The sequence below is a fragment of the Peromyscus maniculatus genome, chromosome 23 (assembly GCF_049852395.1).
Source record: "Peromyscus maniculatus bairdii isolate BWxNUB_F1_BW_parent chromosome 23, HU_Pman_BW_mat_3.1, whole genome shotgun sequence".
Lineage (NCBI taxonomy): Eukaryota > Metazoa > Chordata > Mammalia > Rodentia > Cricetidae > Peromyscus > Peromyscus maniculatus.
In genome coordinates, this window is record NC_134874.1 from 832,691 (window position 1) to 854,456 (window position 21,766).

The 21,766-nt window shown below is 48.0% G+C and overlaps 2 protein-coding genes across 50 annotated transcripts in view; both read right to left on the reverse strand.

The window, feature by feature from the left end:
* Ep400 (E1A binding protein p400) overlaps positions 1–9,270 on the reverse strand; it is a 111,355-nt gene extending 102,085 nt beyond the window's left edge. For 30 of the 46 annotated variants that reach the window (XM_076561179.1, XM_076561165.1, XM_076561181.1 and 27 more), the window contains exon 1: positions 8,813–8,941. The gene's annotated coding sequence lies outside the window, so the exon portion shown is untranslated. Of the gene's footprint in view, positions 1–385; positions 521–849; positions 1,017–1,510; positions 1,610–8,382; positions 8,582–8,812; positions 8,942–8,982 lie in introns of those variants that run through there. The other 16 variants (XM_076561183.1, XM_076561182.1, XM_016002610.3 and 13 more) reach the window with 13 other exon arrangements.
* Positions 9,271–11,869: 2,599 nt separating this feature from the next.
* Pus1 (pseudouridine synthase 1) lies at positions 11,870–21,132 on the reverse strand. 4 transcript variants are annotated; one of them, XM_006984104.4, is made up of 6 exons: positions 21,053–21,132; positions 20,180–20,387; positions 17,912–18,049; positions 15,960–16,062; positions 12,703–13,394; positions 11,870–12,175 (listed from the first exon to the last, which is right to left on the reverse strand). In XM_006984104.4, the coding sequence occupies exons 2-6, from the start codon at positions 20,375–20,377 to the stop codon at positions 12,128–12,130; spliced, it is 1,179 nt and encodes a 392-aa protein (XP_006984166.1). In that variant the 5' UTR covers positions 20,378–20,387; positions 21,053–21,132; the 3' UTR covers positions 11,870–12,127. The 4 variants fall into 4 exon arrangements, with proteins under 4 accessions (XP_006984166.1, XP_006984165.1, XP_042124004.1 ...); XM_006984103.4 differs by having other exon boundaries at positions 20,744–21,068; XM_042268070.2 differs by lacking the exon at positions 21,053–21,132 and adding an exon at positions 20,954–20,971.
* Between the last annotated feature and the right edge of the window lie 634 nt (positions 21,133–21,766).

Consider the following 21,766-nt stretch of genomic DNA (forward strand, 5'->3'; position numbering starts at 1 on the left):
TCTTCAAAGTGAGTTCCAGGAAAGTTAGGGCTGTTACACAGAGAAACCCTGTCTCAAAAAATAAAAAAAGAAGAAAAAAAGAAAAGGAAAGGAAAAAAGAAGGAAAGAAAGAAAGGAAGGGAGGGAGGAAGGAAGGAAGAGAGAAAGAGAGAAAGAAAAAAGAAAGCAATCAAAAGGTTAATACTGGGGCTGGAGAGATGGATCAGCAGTTAAGAGCACTGGCTGTTCTTCCAGAGGTCCTGAGTTCAATTCCCAGCAACCACATGGGTGGCTCACAACCATCTGTAATGAGACCTGGTGCCCTATTCTGGCCTGCAGGCATACATGCAGACAGAACACTGTATACATGATAATTAAATAAAATTTAAAAAAGGTTAATACTAACCTTTACCTAAAGAACAAACCATGGTAGAGCCATACAAGAAACACAACTCCACAAGAGGAAGGAGCCAGATACTCCCAACAGCACAGGAAAATCCTGGGTACAAGATGACGAGTCACCAGCCCAACAAAGAGCACACTAGAAAAAGGTAAGACCAAAAGGGTCACAGATTAGATCAGAACTTGAAGTGGCTGAAAGTGGGGAAGGCATGACCACAAAGAGGCCCAAGGAAGCCTGGGAAAACAGAGTTATTTGTAGAACTTGATTTGTAGCACAGGTTAACACGGAACACCAAAAAAAAAAAAAAAAAAAAAAAAAAAAAAATCACCCCAAAATTACAGCACTATAAACTTTTTACTAGATGTAAATTACTATGCTTCTGTAAATGATTCTGACCTCAGTAAGCTTATTTATATTCAAGTTATAGAAATAAATACTACCTACTATAAGGTAAAATAGCCACTCACCTAAAAGTGCTTCCTAAGGGGCTGGAGAGTAGTTGGCTACTTAGTTAAGAGGACTAGCTGCTCTTCCAGAGGGCACAGGTTCCATTCCCAGCACCTACATGGCAGCTCACAGTGGTCTCTCACTCCAGTCCAAAAATATCAACACCCTCTTCTGGCTTTCTGAGGTACTGCATACACGTAGTGCAAATGATATAATACATGCAGGCAAAACATCCATACACACAAAACATTTTTAAATGAAAAATAAAGTGCTTCCCAAAATAAAGTGCAGATACTCCAACAGACAGCAGGGGACCATCAAAGGCAAAAATACCTGTTTCTTTTTCTTTCTCTCTCTCTCCTTTTTTTTTTTTTTTTTTTTTGCTTTGTTTTGTTTTGTTTGTTTGTTTTGTTTTGTTTTGTTTTGTTTTTGGAGATAGAGTTTCTCTGTCCTGGTTGTTTTGTTTTTGGAGATAGAGTTTCTCTGTCCTGAAACTCACTCCATAGACCAGGCGGGCTTTGAACCCAGAGATCCACCGGCCTCCCCGGGCCCCACCTCCCAAGAATTGGAATTCAAGGAGTAAGTCACCATCACCCAGCTATGTATTTCTAACTTTGACTCTGCTTTTTTTTTGGATGAGAGACAGTCTAACCATGTAGCCCAGGCTGACCTAGAACTTACTATGTATCTCAGGCAGGCCTCAAACTCACAATCCTCTTGTCTCAGCCTTCTGAGTGTTGTCTTCAGATGACACCCTGGCTGGCTTTTGTCCTTGCTCATCTGTTTGTTGGGAGTGGGGAGGAAGGAAGGAGGGACAGGAGAACAGTTTTCCTATATAGCCCAAGGTGGCCTTGAACTTACAAGTGATCTGCTGTGGAACAATCTCTGTACACTGTAAATATGTCTCTGTCTCTGTCTCTGTCTCTGTCTCTGTCTCTGTCTCTGTCTCTCTCTCTCTCTCTCTCTCTCTCTCTCTCTCTTCTCTCTTCTCTCTCTCTCTCCAGGGTTTCTCCATGTAGTTTGGTCCCTGTCCTAGATCTTGCTCTGTAGACCAGGCTGGCCTCGAACTTGATCCCGAGTGCTGGAATCAAAGGTGTGCGCCACCACCACCTGGCTGTATATTACTCTCATTGGTTAATAAAAAAGCTGACTGGCCTATAGCTGGGCAGGAGAGATTGGGCAGGAAAGCTAGACTAGGAGAATTCTGGAAAGAAGGGTGGAGTCAGAGGAACAGTGAGATGAGGCAAAGAAGCAAGATGGACATGCCAAACTGAGAAAAGGTACCAAGCCCCATGGCAAGGCATAGATAAAAAAATATGGGTTAATTTAAAAAAATATATGGGTTAATTTAAAAATGTTAAGAGTTAGATAGTAACAAACCTGAGCTATCAGCTGAACTTTTTTTGGGGGGGGGGGGGGGGGGGTTCGAGACAGGCTGGCCTCGAACTCACAGATATCCGCCTGCCTCTGCCTCCCGAGTGCTGGGATTAAAGGCGTGCGTCGCCACTGCCACTGCCACTGCCACTGCCACTGCCACTGCCACTGCCACTGCCACTGCCACTGCCACTGCCACTGCCACTGCCGCCGCCACTTCATAAAGTACAGTGGGATGGTGAGATAAATGCACAGGATGTGCAGTGCTGACATCAGGGTCATCATATCACCTCTGTGCTGAGAATCCTTTGAAATGTGTGACAGACTGTTGCAGACCAATCACCCCAGGGTGCTGTAGACCAAGAGCACGAGTTCCTCCCACCTGCCTGTACCTTGGTATTCATCACCCAATTACTCCACTCTCAGCTGTTGGCATCTACTTTATTCTATGCATGAATAAGATCATGTGGTACTTGGCTTTCTTTATACGGTCTAAATGTGAACTGTCCCCCACAGGCTCAAGTTGGAACACTTAAGTCTCCAGCTACAAGTGTTTTTGTTGGAGGTTGTAAGAACCATCAGAAGTGTGGCCTAGCTAGCAGAAGTAAGTTGCTGTGATGGACCTTGAAGTTCACATTTCCATTTCTGGTTCCAGCCCAAGCTCCCTATTTCCTGGTCCACCAAAATGTAAGCAAGCCACACTGCAACCTCTCATGACCACCTAAACTGTCAGCCTTTAAGATAATAAATCTATCTTAACCTTGAGATGCTTGTCAAGTATTACAACAATAAGAAAAGTAACTAATACAGAAAACTGACACCAAGAAGTCCTTGTAGTTATTATCTGATCAAGTGATATATACGTCTTTGGAACTGGGTAAAGTGGAAAAGTCTAAAGAGATGAGCTGAAGAAGCCCTCTTCTTATGTTTGCAGCTCTTAATGGGACAATCCTGTGGGAGTATGGAAGAACAAAATGCCAACAGAAATGTAGACAGTGAAGACTACATTCAAGAAGTTTTAGATCAGAACAAAGTCTGTTAGAACTGGAATAGAAGACATTCCTATTACATTCTGGCAAAGAATCTAAGTTCTGCCTGTGTCATGTAATTTTTGAGGCTGACTTCAAAAGTAAAGGAGTAATTAATTTGGCAGAGAAAAATTCAAAACATTCAGGGTATAGCAGGGCTACTGCTGGCTGCCATTAGCTAGGTTTACAGTAAGAATTCAGAGCAAATATGCATTTTGGTGAGGAAAGAAGCATGAGCACATTCAAAGTTACAGACAAGACAGCAAAGCTGCTCTAATTGTTAAAAAGATTGGTGCCAATAAGAGAAAGGTCACCCTGAAACCAGAGGAAAGATGTCCTGAAGGAAAAAAACTATCAATCTGGGCTGGAGAGGTGGCTCCATGATTAAGAGTGTATACTGCCATTATACCAAGTTGGATTCCCAGCACACACAACTGCAGTAACTCCAGTTCCATGGTAAATGTGATGCATCTGACCTCCACAGGCACCTGTGTACACACACAACTTTAAAATAATAAAAATAAACCCTAAAATAAATAAAGGCTCCATGGGATAAAAATACAAACTCATTTGAAAACTTTTCATTTAAACTGAGAGTATTAAATCCATTTAATACATACTTCTAATCTCAGCACTTAGGGCAAAGTACCACAAGTTGGAGGCTAGCCTGGTCCATACAGTGAGTTCCAGGTCAGCTAGAATCAAACAGCAAGACTCTATTTCTAAATAAACAGAATCTATGAAGAACCTAATCAAAGCCTGTCACCACAGGCACAGAGTGGCTACTGCAGCTGTAGAAAAGGCCAACCTATACCTCAAGCAGGTAGCACAAATTGGCATCACCTGTGCACTGCTGGTTTTGCAGGCATGCAGAAGTAAGGTAAGAGTTAAGGGTCAAACAGGCCATGGTGGTGAAAAAAAAAAATGCCTTTAATGCTAGCATTTGGAAGGCAGAAGCAGGTGGATCTCTGGTTTCGAGGCCAGCCTGGTCTACAGAGTAAGTTCTAGAACACAGAGAAACCCTGTCTTGCTGGGGGGACGGGGGGGGGGGGGGGGGGGGGGGGGAGTGTTAAGAGTCACAGAGGTTTAATCCAAGGTTCCAGGGAAAAGTAGACAAGAAAAAGCAATGTGCAGCCCACAGGGTCAGATCTGAGTTAAGAATCTATGGTCTGCTCATGAGGCTGTGAAGGTGAAGCCTAAGTTGCAAAAGCAATTCCAGAACGTTAGAGATGCCCAGAATGTGGACCATTTTTCAAGGAAAGCTGCAGCCACCAAATGGAGCTGGCCCAAGAAAGAGTCCGTATGTGCTGTAAGGCTGACCAAGCCTGTTGAAGCCCACATGATACCAAAAGCCCCAGATGCTGGATATGAAGCTACAGGTTTGGTATTTGCTCTGCTGGGCTTCAGTCTTGCCTTAGTCTAATCTCTCTTTGCTATCTTCCCATCCCTCCACTTTAGAGTAGCAATGTTCACTCAGTGTATATTGGGAGTACTTAATGCTTTTTGTTTTTAACAAGGGTTCACAGATATGAGTTTGCCTTACTTAAGTCTCAAAACACTCTTTTTAAACAGTACTGGGGTGGTTAAGACCATGGAGACTTGTACAGTCAGAATGAATACATCCTGCATTATGAAATGTCCCAAGTCCAATGGCAGAATGTTATTGTTTGAATATTAAAATATCCTCCACACTCATATGTTTGATGAACATTTGGTCTCCAACTGGTGGCACTGTTTTAGGAGGTTTTAGAATCTTCAGGAAGTATGACCTAGCTAGCAGAAGTAGATTGCTGGAGTGACCCTTGAAGGTGATATCTCTCTCCACTTCTAATTACAGACCAATCTTTCTGCTACCTGATCCACTGAGATGTGAACAATGTACACCATGTGTTACAACCACCACAGACCAAGCCCTTCCAGTTAGCCATTCCAGTCACCATGACTGTATCTTCTAAACTGTTAAGATAAAATTCTCTTCTCAGATTACTTCTGTCTGATATTTCCTCACAGCAACCACAAAAGACTTATTCACTTTACATAATGTCTCTAACTCCATACAATATGTGGTAAATGATGTGACTTCATTCTCTCTAGAACTGAGTCCCCCATTGTATGTGTCCATACATCACATTCTTTCCCACTCATTCCCAGAATCCTCCAGAGAGACAGAGACAGAGACAGAGACAGACAGAGACAGACAGAGAGAGAGAGAGAGAGAGAGAGAGAGAGAGAGAGAGAGAGAGAGAGAGAGAGAGAGAGAGAGAACATCATATTCTTTCCTACTCATTCCCAGACAGGCACCTAGGCTGATTCCCTATCTTAGCTGTTATGAACAGTGCTGGAAGAAACACAGCTGTGCAGGTGTCTTTTCTGTATGCTGACTGCAAATTCCTTTGGATATATACCCAGGAGTGGGAAGGCTGGGTCACAAAAGTACTCCCATTTTTTTAGTTTTTGAGGTTCTCCCATTCTAGGTCCATTTTGGCAGTATCAATTTACATTCCCCCCAACTACATACCACAGTTCCCTTTTCCACAACCTCACCAACATGTTATTGTCTTTTTGTTAACTGCCACTTTAACTAGGATAAGACCACATCTAACCATAATTTAAATGTACATGTCCCCAATGATCCATTTATTTATTTTCTTTGAGACATGGTCTCACTATGTGGACACTGGCCCACACAGAGCAGGTTTTGGAGGTTAGCAGGGTATGACCAGTATTGGTTTGGTCTCTGTCTTATATGAAGACAACTCAGTAAGAGCCAGGACCCAGAAGCAGTGCAGTGGCAGCTAGACTAAAAGGCCTAGTGTCACCCAATCACTGAGATCCAGCCACACAAGACGACTACAGTCCTCCCACCCCAACAAAGTACTCTCACATTTTAAAGCTCTCCCACAAATGTAGTCTGCCTTCACTCCCTGAGAAAAATGCTCAAGAACCCTTTCCAATCCCAAATAAGTCATTTGACAGACACCAAAAACATTACCTCTACCTAAGGGTGTTAAAAGTACTCAATGTTTAAGCATAAGGGTTAGGGATATAACTCAATGGTTAAGTGCTTGCTTAGCATGCCGAGGACCCTGAATCTGATCCCCAGTACCATACACCTTCAGAAAGATTAAACATATTTAAAATGACGCTTTCAGCCAAGTATGGTAGCACATGCTTGTAATAGAAGCACTCAGAAGACAGAGGCAGGAGAATCACAAGTTCAAGCCCAGACAGGTCTATATAGTGTTCAAGGCCAGTCATGGCTAATTGACCAAAAAATAAATAAAAATAAAAAAGACAATGCTTTCACTTGTTTGCTTTTTAACAATCTCAAGAAACTCATGGACAGGGGCTGGAAAGATGGCTCAGCAGTTAAGAGCACTGGATGTTCTTCCAGAGGACCTAGGTTCAATTCCCATCACCTACATGCTAATTTACAATCCTCTGTAACTCCAGTTCCAGGGTATCTGATTCCTTCTGGCATCTGAGGGCACCAGGCAATCAAGTGGTACAGAGATATACATGTAGGCAAAACACCTATATACATAAAATAAACAAGGGTGGAAGAGATGGTTCAGGGATCAAGAGTACATGCTCCTCTTCCAGAAGACCAGAGTTTGAATTCCAGCACCCATGTTGGGTAGCTCACAACCATCAGAAGATCAGACACCCTCTTGTCTCTGCAGGCACTCACACATGACAGACATACACAGGAACACACACAAATAAATTAAAAAATGTCATGGACAACCAGAACAAAGACTTCAGAAACAGTGGAGCCTAATCAGTGGAGAAGAGATGACCAAAAGTCCAAGTAAAGCTGCTACAGAGAAAAAGAGGGAAATGGTGACTGGGAACACACAAAAATTCTCTCCCACCCTGGAATACAAGGTAGCTGAGAAATGAAAGGGTCAACTTGAGGGGAGCACTGAGCCAAGGAAAGGTCACTATATTGGTGTGAATAAGGTGGCCAGAAAACAAATGAAGAACGTTATGCTGTGAGTGGGCCACAAACAGCAACCCAACACAGAGGTCACAACAGCAGCAAATGCCTCACAGGCACAACAGTACAAGCAATATTATGAGGCAGCTATTGTATAGTTGAGTGATCATGGTACCTCCACAGTTTAAGACACAGTTTCATTACATAATCCAAACCATTATTAAAGTCAGAAGACCAGAACAAGGGACAATAAAGGCACTTTTGGTACTAGACTGTCTGAATTTAAAACATGGGGGGGGGGAGGGGTAACACCTTTAATCCTTTAGTAGTCAGGTGGCAGAGGTGGATCTCCGTGAGTTCGAGGCCCACCTGTTCCTGGCAGCCAGAACTACTCAGTGAGACCATGTCTTTAAAGAAAATTAAAGGGGGGGGGGGGGCTGACTGGGCACTGCGGCAGGCACCAGCACTCCCAGCTACTTAAGAGACTGATAGGACCCGGGTGGTGGCACTCCGTTAATCCCAGCACTCGGGAGGCAGATCTCTGTGAGTTCGAGGCCAGCCTGTTCTACAAAGCGAGTTTCAGGACAGGCTCCAAAGCTACAGAGAAACTCTGTCTCGAAAAACAAAAAAAGAAAAAGAAAGAGACTGAGGTAGGAAGATAACCTGAGCCCAGGGCCAGCGGCAAGCCTGGGGCACAAAGGTTCACCTTAAAAACAAGTAAATAAAACAGCCAAGTATGATGGTTCACACCTGTAACCCCAGAACCGCAGCTGAGGCAGCTGGGTTGCTAAGAATTACCAGTCAGCTAGGGCTACTTAGTGAGTTCTATCCAGACTGACTCGGATTTCCATGAGACTTTGTCTCAGAAAATCTAAATAAGTAAACAGAAAATTTTTAAAGTTAACATGTAGTTTGCCTTTCCTGGCTATTTATGGTGTACAAATACCACACACACAAAAGGTACAAGAACCACGGATCTTTGTGAGCTCAAGGCCAGCCTGATCTAAACAGCAAGTTAAAAGGCCCGCCGGGGCTACACGGTGATAGATAATACTCTGTCCTAAAAAACCAAAAACCGAAACAAAACAAGAACCGTTTTGTCACACGTAAAATCCAGAACACACAGAACGCAAACATCCTGCCAGGGATGAGCGCAACTCCCAATGAATTCAAAGTCGCGGTGCTCCCAGGTGCTCGACCTGGGGACAGACCTGCGGAGACAGCGGCTCGGAGGCTGATGGTGCTCCTCGGGGCCCCGGCCCGGGAAGCTCCCCGGTCCCCGGCGTCCTTCCCGCTCTACCTCAGCTCCCAGCTCTACGCGGCGAAGGAAGCCGCGCACCGCCGATCAACGGTGCCGCGGGCGTTAGGAGCCCCGCCTTCCCGACCGCTCCGAACCGGCCGCGCGCCGGCCGAGAAGCGGCGCGCGGGGGTGCCGGCCGAGGGAAGGGCCTTCCCGAGGCCGGGCCACGCGCCAAGCCCGGCCACCGGTCCCCCTCCGCGCCGCCCAGCCCCTGGGCCCCGCCCGCCTACGACAAAGCGCCGCCGCGGCCTGGGCCTGACGCGGCGCGGGCCGCAGCACCGCTGAAGGCGACCGCCCGGCACGCCACCGCCAACAGGCTGCCTACCAGCCCGGCCTCTCACCCCGCTGTCGCCGTTCCGTTCACCCTACACCTCGAGCCGCGCTCCGCCGCGTCCGGACAGCCGGGAGGCTCGAGCGCGCCGCCGCCGCCGCCGCTCGGCGCATCCGGGTCCACGGGCGCAGGAAGCGGCAGCGCCGGGGCTACGGCAAGCGGCGAGGGACTTAACGGTACCTGTCCTGCAACGCCGGTCGCATCCGCGCGAGGTCGCCCCAAGTTGAAATGCTCCTGACGTGATGGCCGAGGCAAGGGGCGGAGCTATATGCAGGCGGAGCGTTGGGTGGGTCCGGGGCGGGATCCGGAGAGCTGAGGACTACCTCAGAGTCGCCTCTGAACGGTCTCATCTACGGGAGTTGGGATGGGGCGTGGCCTCGTCAGTACGAGGCGGAGCATCAAGGCTCGGGGACGTTCGGGTAAACTCGGGGCGTGGCCTCGTCAGTACGAGGCGGAGCATCAAGGCTCGGGGACGTTCGGGCAAACTCGGGGCGTGGCCTCGTCAGTACGAGGCGGAGCATCAAGGCTCGGGGACGTTCGGGTAAACTCGGGGCGTGGCCTCGTCAGTACGAGGCGGAGCATCAAGGCTCGGGGACGTTCGGGCAAACTCGGAGCGTGGCCTCGTCAGTACGAGGTAGATCCTGTTTCCCTCAGTTAGGCAGCCTGGGGACTGTCTGTGAGCCCAAGACTGGTTAGGAAAAGTTCGGCGTCCTCTGGGTCTTCCTGGGGACTAGGGGACTAGCCCCAAGGCCTGAAACCCGAGCGTTGCTGTGGTTCATAGAAACGAGGCTGAGATGAGGTGAGCAGAAGTGTGAAGATACATCCAGCATCATTAGGCATCAGAGAAATGCAAGTGACAACCGCGACCAAGCAAGGTAGGAGCGCTGTGCAAGTTTGGGGCCAAACTGGACTACGGAATGAGACTTTAAAACACTTTTTCAAAAAGAAAAAGAAATTAGTCAAGCATGGTGGCACAAACCGGTAATCCAGTGGTTCTCAACTTGTGGACCCTAACCCCCTTGGGGTGGCATGTCAGATATTTTGTATATCAGATATTTACATTATGATTCATAACAGTAGCAATATTACGGTTATGAAGTAGCAACAAAATAATCTTATGGCTGGGGCCACCACAACATGAGGAACTGTATAAAAGGGTGGAAGTTAGGAAAGTTAAGAACCACTCAGTGTAATACCAGCGCTTGAGAGCCTGAAGCAAGAAGATGTGGGATTCAGAGCTAGCCTCATCCACACAGCATGTTCGAGGCTGCCCTGGAATACATGATGAGACCCTGTCTCACAAAAACAGGAGGGAAATGTGTTAGGAAGAAGGGTCCAGACAGAGTGGTAGAAGATAAAGGAAAAGGAAGGTGAATGGATCAAAATATACATGCATGAAAATGCCAAATAATAAATTATCTTTCTAAAAACCCAACAAGGAGTTGGAGCAGCTGGAAAGATGGCTTAGAGGTTAAGAAAATTTGGGGCTCTTTGGGACCACCTGAATTCAGTTCCCAGAACCCACATCAGGTGGTCCACAGCAATTTGTAAATAAGTTGCAGATCTGACATCCTCTTCTGGCTTGCATAGGCATTCACATACACATGGCGCGCGCGCGTGCGCGCGCACACACACACACACACACACACACTTTTTTTTTGTTTTCCCAGACAAGGTTTCAGCCTGGCTGTTCTGGAATTCGCTCTGCAGACCAGGATGACCTCAAACTCACAGAGATCTGCCTGCCTCTGACTACCAAGTGCTGGGATTAAAGATTTTATTTTTTAATTAGGTGTGTGCATGTGTGTCTTATGTGTGGGTATGTGTGCACGAATGCAGTACCCTCAGAGACCAGAAGGTGAGGGGCTGAGTCATCTGGAGCTAGAGTTATAGACAGATATAAGCTGCTCAACAGGGGTGCTGGAAATTGAACATAAGTTCTCTGCAAGAATGGCAGGAGCTTCTAACTGCTGAGCCATCTCACCAACCCCTAAAATAAATTTAAAAAAAATTTTTTTTTAAGCTGGACAGTGGTGGCATGCCTTTGATCCCTGGCAGAGCCAGGCAGATCTCTCTGTGAGTTTGAGGCCAGCATGGTCTACAGACAGGACCAAAACTACACAGAGAAACCCTGTCTTGAAAAAAAATAAATTTATAAAATAGATTTATTTATTTTACTTCTTGTGTATAAATGCTTTGCTTGCTTGCCTGCCTGAAGCCTGCTGGATCCTCTAGAACTATATGAGTACTGAAAATCAAACCCAGGTCCTCTGCAAAAAAAGTGCTCCTAACTGTTAACACATCTCATCTCACCAGGCATAACCGCTTGCTTGCCATTCCAAATGAACAAAAAACTCAGGTTGTAGGATGAAGACATCTGTGCAGGTCTAAGGACTGAATGTGCTAGAAATCTGAGAATGCCTCACCCATAAAAGGCAAGAGATGTTCTGGGAGGATTAACTACACTGGGCTGAAGTGTAATCCAAGTCTAATACTGAGGCAATGGGTATGCAGTGAGGAGGGATAAGCTCTAAACCCAAGCTCTGTGCAGGCAGGTGGAGGTTAGGCTTCCAAATCTGTGTGGGAGTCTCAGAGACAGAATGGACAAGAGGAGTGTCCTGAGGCCAGAAAATGGAAGGTTCAAAGTTTCATTTCACAGCTCCACTGCTCAGGTGGGAGCCACCACCTGCTGAGGGATGTGAACAGCCATGCAGTTGAAGAAAGGAGACCCAAAAGGAGGGACACCAGGGCGTGGAAGTGGGGGCTGCTGCAGGGGATCTCTTTATAGCCCAAGAATAAGTAGCATGAAATGACAGCCAAGAGCTCACGTTACCAATGTAGACACTGCAGAGAAAAGTGGACTGGACTCGAAGAGGCCAGGATAGAAGAAAGAGGGTACAGCTGGCAGTTGGGAGCATACTGCTGTCGGCAGGACATACCACTGCACTCACCAACATCTACCGCTTGCCCTGTCAGCCACACCCCCATGCTGACCCTTTGTGCCCTCCAGCTATCCCTAACACATCTCACATCTCACAACCAAAAAAGGAAAAGAGGAAAAGAATAATTCACTAAGCAAAACATATTTAATAAGAAAAATCACTTCTTTTTTTAAAAAAGTGTCCTTTCATGCTAAGTGTATACACACAATGCATGGGCTAAAAGAGGCGGCTGATTCCTGGGATGAGAATTTAATATCCTGAGGTTATGAAGCCAGGCTACATCCACAAGCTGGCCCCAGAATTCTTGGCTTCCCTGTCCTGAGAGACAGGCAAGTGCAGAGACTCCACTCGCAACCCTCACAGCAGAGGCAGCAGCTGTAGTTTCAGTCAGTGTCTCCATCCCCTTCGCTGCCCTCCAGGGAACTGGGGACCTGTAGGAAAGGGGGCAGACAGGAAAAGGACTGTGAGACCCAACTTGTAGGCACTCCCATGTGTGGGGCACAGAGGGGAAAACAATGGAATCAGGGCACAGTGCCAAGGGCTTGGGCTGAGCAAAGCCACCCTGGTAGAGGGAAGGCCACTGGAGGCACGGGAACAGATTGCAGCTGAACAGGCAGGCACACGCAGCCTACACCTTTAGTTGTAACCAGACAGACTGCTCAGCAGCTTCAGCCCAATGCCAGCCCATGAGTAAGCTTGAACAGAGGACAGCTGGGCTATTCTAGGTCAACAATTGCCTCAGCAAGCAGCCGAGATCACAGGGTGGGGCAGGAGCAGGAGGTAGCCCAGTGACCCTGCAATCCCCATTCCTCCAGGGGCTGTGTGTGTGTGTGTGTGTGACTTTGGAGAGTCTCTGGAACTCAGCTTGCTATCTACAACTAGGGCCGAAGACAAGTGTTTGCCCAACCCGCCCAGCCCTAGCATGAACACATATGCCCACTGCAGACCAGGTTCCTACCTTGGCACCTGTGCCGGCTGCACCAAGCGCAGTGGCACTGAAGTTGTGGATAGGCAGAGTGCTGAGCCACTGGGCCATGGACCGCTCATCCCGCTCAGTGCTGACAATGGTGGGGTAGATGTATTGCTCCTTGAAAGCGGCCACCTTCCCTTCCTCCTGTGCCCAGTCCAGGGGCTCATGCAGCCCATCACTGCCAAAGCGCTGATTGTACTTCTCAAAGTGTACCCTCTCCAGGACTAGGCCAAGACCCGGCGCCTTCGGCACATCCACCTTCTCCTCGCCCCAGCTGCGCTCCAGCACACTCTCAGGGGCATAGCCCTTCACAATGGCTACCACCAGGCCAACCATCTTCCGGATCTGGTGCATCATGAAGCTCTGGCCCTTCACCTTGATCACAGCAAACTCCAGGCCCTCTCGTACAAAGGGCTCCTCACAGTACATTTCCAGAATGTAGCGGCGTGCACTGGGCTCTCTGGGCCCCTTCTGTGAGGTAAAGTTGTGGAAGTTATGGGTGCCCTTGTAGCAGGCCAGAAGTCGGTTGACCTGCTGCAAGGTCTCTGCACTCAAGCGATAACTCTCATCCTGTACATCCCGGTCTTTGTGAGCAAAGGCAAAGGTGGGTAGCATGTAGCAGTAGGTCCTGGCATCACATTTGTTCTTGGAGTTGAACCCGCCCGTGACCCTCTTCAGTCCTACAGGGCAGCATGTAAGAAACCCAGGTGAGCAGAAATGCTTCCAAGGTGTTACATCCCGACAGCATGATTCTGGCACCACTTGCCCAGGACAGGTACCCAGTTCTGACTCTGAACTCAGAATCCACACAATGCTGAAACCCAGAATGAAACAAACCCAAATGACAAAAACCTAAGGGTCTGCTGAGACTGGAGTTGGCAAACATGCCAAGCCCAGGTTATAAATCTGCGGCAGCTTTTGACCAGGCCTTGAGTCAGGAGCCATCTGAAGAAAGTAACTAGGACCCAGAATGCTAAATCTTTCTACAGATATCAGCAGCAGATTTCAAAAGCCAGAAAATGCTACCTACTAGGCAAAACTGGAGGTTCTCACCCCTAGCTGAAGAGCTATCGGCAATTTATGGCTGCTGGGCAAAGAGAGTCTGTTTTCTTTAGGTATACAGCCCCTAAGAGGCTACCATGCTCCAGTAGATGGTCCTCCATGAATGCACATATAAGTAGCACCAAGTGGGAGGAGAAAGTGCTATGGAGGAGGAGAGGAGAGAAAAATTGGAAGGGAAGAATAGAGGGAGATTTTGATCAAAACACTTTATATGCATGTAAGAAATTCTCAACAATTAAAAAAAAAACAAAAAACAAAAAAAAACCGGGGGCTGGAGAGATGGCTCAGAGGTTAAGAGCACTGACTGCTCTTCCAGAGGTCCTGAGTTCAATTCCCAGCAACCACATGGTGGCTCACAACCATCTGTAACGAGATCTGGTACCCTCTTCTGGTGTGTAGTCATACATGCAGACAGAATGCTGTATACATAATAAATAAATGAATCTTAAAAAAAAAAAACACTTGGGCTGAACACAATGGCAAATGCCTTTAACCCACACTCAGGAGGTGGAGGCTGGCCTGGTCTATATAGTGAGTTCCAAGATAGCCAAGGCTACATAGTGAGACTCTTGTTTCAAGAAACAAAACAATGCTGGGAGGTGGTGGTGGTGGTACTTGCCTTTTATCCCAGCACTTGGGAGACAGAGGCAGGCAGATCTCTGAGTTCAAGGCCAGCCTGGTCTACAGAGTAAATTCTAGGACAGCCAGAGAGAGCTTCACAGAGAAACTCTGTCTTGAAAACAAAACAAAAACAAACAAACAAAAAAAACAAGACAAAAAAATAAATAAATAAACACCACCAAACTAGAGGTAATTCATTGGATATTTTTCCTGGACATGAATAGCAAGACACATCAAAGGTGATCAAAAGTGACTTTCAAAGAGTTTACTCTGGGGGATTCTAGGATGAAACTGTCCTCATAGGACAGAAAAAGACTAAACCAAATAAAAGTGTACTCTATTAGCCAAGCATGGTAGTGCACACATAAATCCAGCATTCGGTTCGAGGCAAGAAGACCATAAGATCAAGAATACCCTGGTTGTAAAAGCAAGACCCTTAAAAGGCCATCTTACTTATTTATATATTACTCACTTAGATTTTATTTTATTTTATTTTTGAGAGAGTTTTACTCTGGCCCAGGATGGACAAGAACACACTGTTCTCAGCACAGTCTAGCACAGCTTTTTTTTTTTTTTTTTTTTTTTTTTTTTAGGAAATGGGCTAGGGAGGGTAGCTCAAAGACAGAAAACTTTACTGGTACTAAGTGCTTTAACCCCAGCACTCAGGAGGCAGATCTCTATGAGTTCAGAGTCCATCTGTCTACGTAGCAGAGTTCCAGGCCAACCAGGACTATACAGTGAGACCCTATCTAAAAAGAGAGATAAGAAGAGAAAAAAAGAAAAGGAGAAAAAAACTTGACTACCTTGTACAAGGCCGTGGACTTAAGCCCTAGCATTGCCAACCAAAAAAATAACTTTTTAAAAACTTTTAAAGCCAGGCATGATGGTGCACACCTTTAATCCCAGCACTAGGGAGGCAGAGCCAGGCGGATCTCTGTGAATTCGAGGCCAGCCTGGTCTACAGAGCAAGATCTAGGACAGGCACCAAAACTACACAGAGAAACCCTGTCTCAAACAAACAAACAAAAAAGAGCACTGGCTGCTCTTCCAGAGGACTTGGGTTCATTTCCCAGCACCCACATGTCAGATCACAGCTGTTTGTATCTCCAGTTCTAGGGGATCTGATACCCTCATACAGACATACACGCAGGCAAAACACCAATGCATGTGAAACAAAATGAATAATTACAAAAAAGGGGGGGAGGGGCTAGAAATACTGCTTGGAACAAGCATGAGGCTCCAGGTTCTCTACGTCCATTTGCCTGTCCTCTTACAAAAGAACACTGCTGGCCTTGTCTTAACCATCTGTCTACATGTTCACAACCATCACTTTATGAGAAAAGTACCCACAGATTATCAGAGCAGTAATAGCCAAAGACCATGAAACTGTGTGCTCAACTAGCTAATCCTGAGGGAGCAACACTGAATTTCACGGCACCCCAGCACCTGCTGGGCACCTGCAAGGTTCCCCACTTCACTCCCAAAGGGCCTGGCCAGTGGCAGTGCAAGCACAGCCTCTGTCCACACGAGGCCACTCGGGGTGCTGGCACAGGGAGGCTTACCCAGAATCCGAATGTGGGACGGAAGGTGGCTGTTGATCTTGTCGAGAATGTCGTCAATTAGCCACACCTTTAGGGATACTACCTGCCCAGCTGCAGACACACCCTGCAAAGAAAACAGAGCAGAGAGGAGAGATGGGTTAGGGGTCTTGTCTTCCAGCACAACCCTTACACCCTGGTCCTGAGGCCGGAAGAGGCAGCCAACACTCCAGCTCAGCCAGCAGCACCCCACCCTGGTCCTGCACAGGCAACAAGCAGTTAAGGGACCATCTTGTTCTCACTGCGCTTGTTTTTGTTGTTATTTGTTTGTTTGGGAGTGGGTCTCCCCAGGTAACCCTAGCTGGCCTGTAACTCATGGTGTACACCGAGCTGACCTCAGACTTTTAACAATCTTTCTACAACCCCTCCTCTGAGGGGATGACAAGTGTGCATAAGTAGACCCAGTGTTCTTCTCTTGTTTGTTTTAAGACAGAGTCCTGCTATAAAGCCTTGAACTCTGTGGCCTAGGCTGTCTTCAAATTTGAAATCCTCTGCCTCAGCCTCACAATCTGGACTACAAAAGCTAGGCCATCAGCCACATGCAGCCTCTTCTGTGGGATGAGCCACTGTGGCAATATGCTTATCACGTGGGTACACAATGTTGTCAAAGACCTCTCACTCAGGCAGGAGAGATGGCTGAGTAGGTGATAGCATTTGCCATGCAAGCCTGACGACCTGATCCCCGAAGCCTATGATAGACTTCCACGTGTGTACATCCATGCTCACACACACAACAACAATCAGAAAAAGTCCTGGTGCCCAAATAGGGAGAGTGAAGACACGTCCCACTGGTAGATGCTCACACCGACTGTATGTTGCAATAAACACATCTTGGCTGTTCGGATAAATGATGCAGACTGTTAGGATTACCCTACCTAGCTCAGCAATCAGTCACAAGTACATAGGTGGAGGAAGAAGCAAATGTACAGGCAGAAGCACAGGGGTCCCCAAAGGCTGTGTAAACAGGTATAAGAAATGCCGGAGGCCAGAGACACTGGTGTAAGTTGTTGCACTACAGGCTACTGTTCATAATTTGTTTCTCCTGGAGTTAGAACTTCCATCACCATCCAATCGCAAAGACAGCCTGTGAGACCTACCTTGTTTAGAACCAAAACAGCCTGTGTCGGTCTTTGCCCTGGACCTGTGGCATCCCAGACTACTTCTGTTTGTTCCGAGCTGTGGCCAATAAATCATCTCTCTTTTCTTAATTTTTAAATTATGTGTATTCTTTATACACTTCTTTTAATATTTAATTATGTGTATAGGTACCCAAGTGTCAGAGGCATTGGATCCCCTGGAGTTGGAGTTATGGGAGGTGTAAGCCACCTGATATGGGTGCTAGGAACCAAATTCTAGTCCTCCGGAAGAACACTAAGTGCTCTTAAATGCTAAATCCTCTCTCCAACCCAATAAATCATCTTTTTTGTTGTCTCAGACTAAAAAAAAAAAATCAAAACCAAAATTAAGGGGGGGGGGAATCCACCCACCTAAACAAAATAAGTACAGTCACTCTAATAATCCTATCTACTGGGGGGGGGGGGCTATCATGCGTGGCTGTGAGGCAGAGACTTTGGCCTCGGACAGAGCTATCCAAAGAAAGCAAAGGCCAGTGAAGACAGGGCCTTGTGCAGCCCACCTGGGACCCAGCACCAGCTTAGCAGTCTGTACTCCTGGCCCTCCCTACAACTAAACAAAGTGTTCTTTCCCTCAAATACTGGCATGATAGACAAGTGCCACCAACGCAGCCAACCTATGTTTGGTTTTTATTTTCTAAGTAACACAGAACACAAACCATGTCACTGCTGTCAAAATTGCTGTCTTTTCTGATCAGGCATGACCCCTGGCTAGGATCCCTTCTGACAGGTGGACCCTGATATGACAGGAAAGTGAAAGCAGCAGGCAGATGGGACACATACCTTGTCTGTGCGAGCACATCGCTGGAAGGACATCTTCCTCATGTCTGTGCCATGGTTTTCAGGGATACAACCTGCCTGGACTAGGGCAGATACCAAATCATCTTCAATGGTCCTGAACTGAGAGGACCCCAGATTCCTCTAAAGAAAAAAATGGACATCCTGTTTTCATGAGCTCTTGGGATGTATGCATGCCAGGAAGCTGGGCGTCACTTCTGGAACCAGCTGTAATGCTGCACCTCTCAGCCTACCCTAACCACGGTCTGGGGTATGCATGACTGCACAAACTCAGACATAATCAGATACATCCTACCAATCCCCAAAACAGACTGGATCCCTGGCTCTCAGAGAAAACCTTCCCAAGGGAAACAGGCCTGTGAGCACCTCGACCAAGATCCCTGCATGTGAAAATCTTTCCAAAGTGTACTCTCACTCCACTCAAGTCAACCCCAAAACTCACTGTGAAGTCAGGGACACTTCCCAAATGACCTAAAAAGACTGTAACAAAAAGCGACTACAACCCCCACTCAGCCCGATGAGCCAGGCACCTCTGTAATTTCCCTAATGGGGAAACTGAGGCAAACAGTTCAGACAGCCTACAGTAAAAACTTTCCAGACTGGAGAGATGGCTCAGAGGTTAAAAGCACTGGCTGCTCTTCCAGAGGTCCTGAGTTCAATTCCTAGTAACCACATGGTGGCTCACAACCATCTGTAATGAGATCTGGCGCCCTCTTCTGGCATGCAGGCATACATGCAGGCAGAACACTGCATACATAATAAATCTTCCATAATCAGACCTGCCCTCAAAAAAGCAGACCAGTCCACCCCAGAGCAGTGAACAGTCTGTGTGGTCTCACCAATGTCATAGTTTAAGTTAAATTACTGTGAAGCCCTTATTTGTTTATTTATTTATTTTACTGGAGAGGGACATGGTCTGACTCCTTAGCCCAGACTATCCTTGAACTTGCAATCCTCCCGCACCAACTTCCTGAATGCCAGGATGACAAGTATGTGCCACCATACCAGACAGCCCAGGATCTTTTTTAAAGTAGAACAGGACATGACTTGTGTCACTGCTGAGAATCATTCATTCTCAAAATCACTACCCTGCCTGATAAAACAATATTTTTTAGAGTCACTGTTTTGGTTGGACACATCACAGCAATGAACATCCTATGGATCAAGATTAAGGCATTTTGGTGGTGGTGTTTTTTGTTTTGTTCTGTTTTTTTGAGACAGGGTTCTCTGTGTAACAGCCCTGGCTGTCCAGGAATCAATTTGGAGACCAGGCTGGCCTGGAACTCCCAGAGATCCGCCTGCCTCTGCCGGGATTAATGTCATCTGCTACCACAGCCTGGCAAGATTAAGATTTAGAAAGAGAGGAAAGGGATCAGAGAGATGGCTCAGTGGTTAAGAGCACTGGCTGCTCTTCTAGAGGACTGGGTTTGACTCTCAGCACCCAGATGGCAGCTAACAACTGCCTGTCACTCCAGCCAGGGGATCCTACACACTCTTCTAGCCTATGAGGGCAGTGCATGAACATGGGCAGGCAAGACACCCAGATATACAAAATACAAACAAAGGTTAAAATCTGTTTTAAAGCCGAGTGTGGTGGTGCACGCCTTCAATCCCAGCACTCTGGAGGCAGAGGCAGGCAGATCTCTGCGAGTTCAAGGCCAGCCTGGTCTATAGATTGAGTTCCAGGACAGCCAGGGCTGTTACACAGAGAAAAACCCTGTCTTGAAAAACAATCAAAAAAAGAAAAAAGAAAAAAAAGAAAAAGAAAAAAGAAAGAAAGAAAGGGGGGGCAATGTTAACAGCAGAGGTGACAGGAAAGAAGATTCTTCCCACACTAGTCAGCACCCCTTTCAGAAGGTCAAGTTCATGGGTTAGAGACAGAGCCTAGGTGCCAGCTTGCCCCAGGGCCCCTAATACTCTTCAGCAGAGTTCAGCCGCCCCTCAGGGTACTAGACAGATAGCACCTGCCAGCTCTCTGGTCTCCACTCTCAGCATCAGTAAACCTGCCCCAGGTCACATAATTCAGTAGGTACTTATACAGGTGCCATCCTAATGATGAAGAGTCACTGCTCCCAAGGTCACACGTGAATTGGCCACGGAGCTGGCCTAACCATAGTGTAAGACAATCGCCCAAGTCTCGTATGGAGAGAACTCTCAGTTTTGGCTATTTCCTGGGATGGCCTCGCTCTGAGCAGCATCAGGGAACCAGGAGCTGACCCAGGTAGGTTGCTGTCTAGGCGCAGCCCTCCTCACCTGCATGCCGTGGTAGCCCTTGCCAGAGTAGGCCATGAGCAGCACAATTTTGCGCTTTGGCAGCTTTCGTGGAGGCTCTTCATCCTCACCGCCCTTGACCCTCTTGGGAGGACGCTGCGTCTCCTCCCAGACCCAGCCACCTCGGACCTTCCTGTCTTGGTGTGAAGCCAGCGCTGGTGGCACCTTGTTTCCAGCCATAGGGGGCAGGCTGAGAAAACAGGCATGGGTGACCAAGGTGGTAAAAGATACAACAACAGAACCTGATGGGAGGCCCCAGCTCTGCCTGCCTCAACGGTCTCTGCAGACCCTGCCTAATGGCAGACCAGTCTGGCTCATCAGTGACAGAGTGGCTGGGGTTGGGAATAGGTGGCAACTCCGGGGTGGAGTCTGAGGCACAGCTGGACACAAGCAGGCAGCGCCTCTGGCCAGAGGCAGATAGCTCGGGGCAGTACAAGGCAGCGGTGGAGTCTCAAGGCAGCGAGAAGACACGGGTAAGCAAGCAGAGGCAGCAGCCAGGGCAGCAGTGGGGACCCAGGGCAGAGGCGCCGGTCGCGGGGTCTTTACCCGGGCACGCGCGGGCCAGGGCACGCCGTCCACCGTCCCCAGGCTCTCAGCAGTGCGGCCCACAGGCGGGGGAAGCCCATGCGCGGCGGGGTGGCGGTCGCCGACCCTCGACCTGACGGATCCCTGACGAACTCTGCACCCCCGACACCCCTGCCCCGTCTTCCTGAATGCTTAGCTCCGGCCCTGCGGCGCTCCTGATCCGAGGCTGACCTGTTCCCCCCTACAACCCCTTGCCCGCCGCCCGCCGCCCTAGCGATCGCGCAGCCGGCGCGCGTGCGGAGCGTGGAATGTCCCGCCGGCCCCACTCACGGCGCCGCAGACCCCCGATGCAGACCACGTGGACGAAGGCGGAAGCGGGCAGGCGTTGGAAGGCGGCCGAAGGCGGACAAAAGTCTTTCTGGGACGCGCCTAGTGGGATGGACCCAGTGGGTGGGGCTTCCCGACCAGGATCCCTGCTTGTCTAGGCACAGATCTCCAAAGAAGCAGAAGGCTGGCCGCTGCTGTGTCTTGAAGAGTGAAACCACTTCATTAGAACGTGCAGGTTAGCAATGCACCAGGGAGCCAATCCTCAGGTAATAACTATTAATGCCCAGTTAACCCCAGTACCTTCTCAGTGGTTCTGAGTAGGCACTTGCCTGAAGCCCCAAGGTACCAGCCCTGGCATCCGGAGGTCACAGCTGCCCTTGCAGTCCCACCACCGGCTCTGCAGTGTGCAGACCATCAAGCATTTGTTTCCAGAAGCTGCTCCAGTTGCCAGACACTGATGTGTTTAATGGCATGGAACCGTGGGTATCGTTCTGTTGTCCCTCTGTTACTGATGAAGCTGAGCACAGGTTCTGGTCCTGGGTCGTACAGATAGGATCTAGCCAGGTGTCTATGTTCAGCTCCATTCCTTTTTCTGAGATGGTCTCATTATGTAGACCTGACCAGCCTGGAACAGGAATATATATATAATGAGTTCCCACTGCTGCCCTGGCTGCTGGCTGCCTCTGCTTGCTTACCTGTGTCTTCTCTCTGCCTTGT

Bases quoted from the DNA above. Each gene is read 5' to 3' on its own strand.
- Pus1 (XM_006984103.4), bottom strand. From the start codon at position 20,823: ATGGGCTTCCCCCGCCTGTGGGCCGCACTGCTGAGAGCCTGGGGACGG. The intron at 16,063-17,911 runs GTATGTGTCCCA...TTTTCTTTGCAG, and splicing joins GATGTGCTCGCACAGACAAG to GGTGTGTCTGCAGCTGGGCA. The intron at 12,176-12,702 runs GTAGGAACCTGG...CCTTTCCTACAG, and splicing joins CAGCCGGCACAGGTGCCAAG to GTCCCCAGTTCCCTGGAGGG.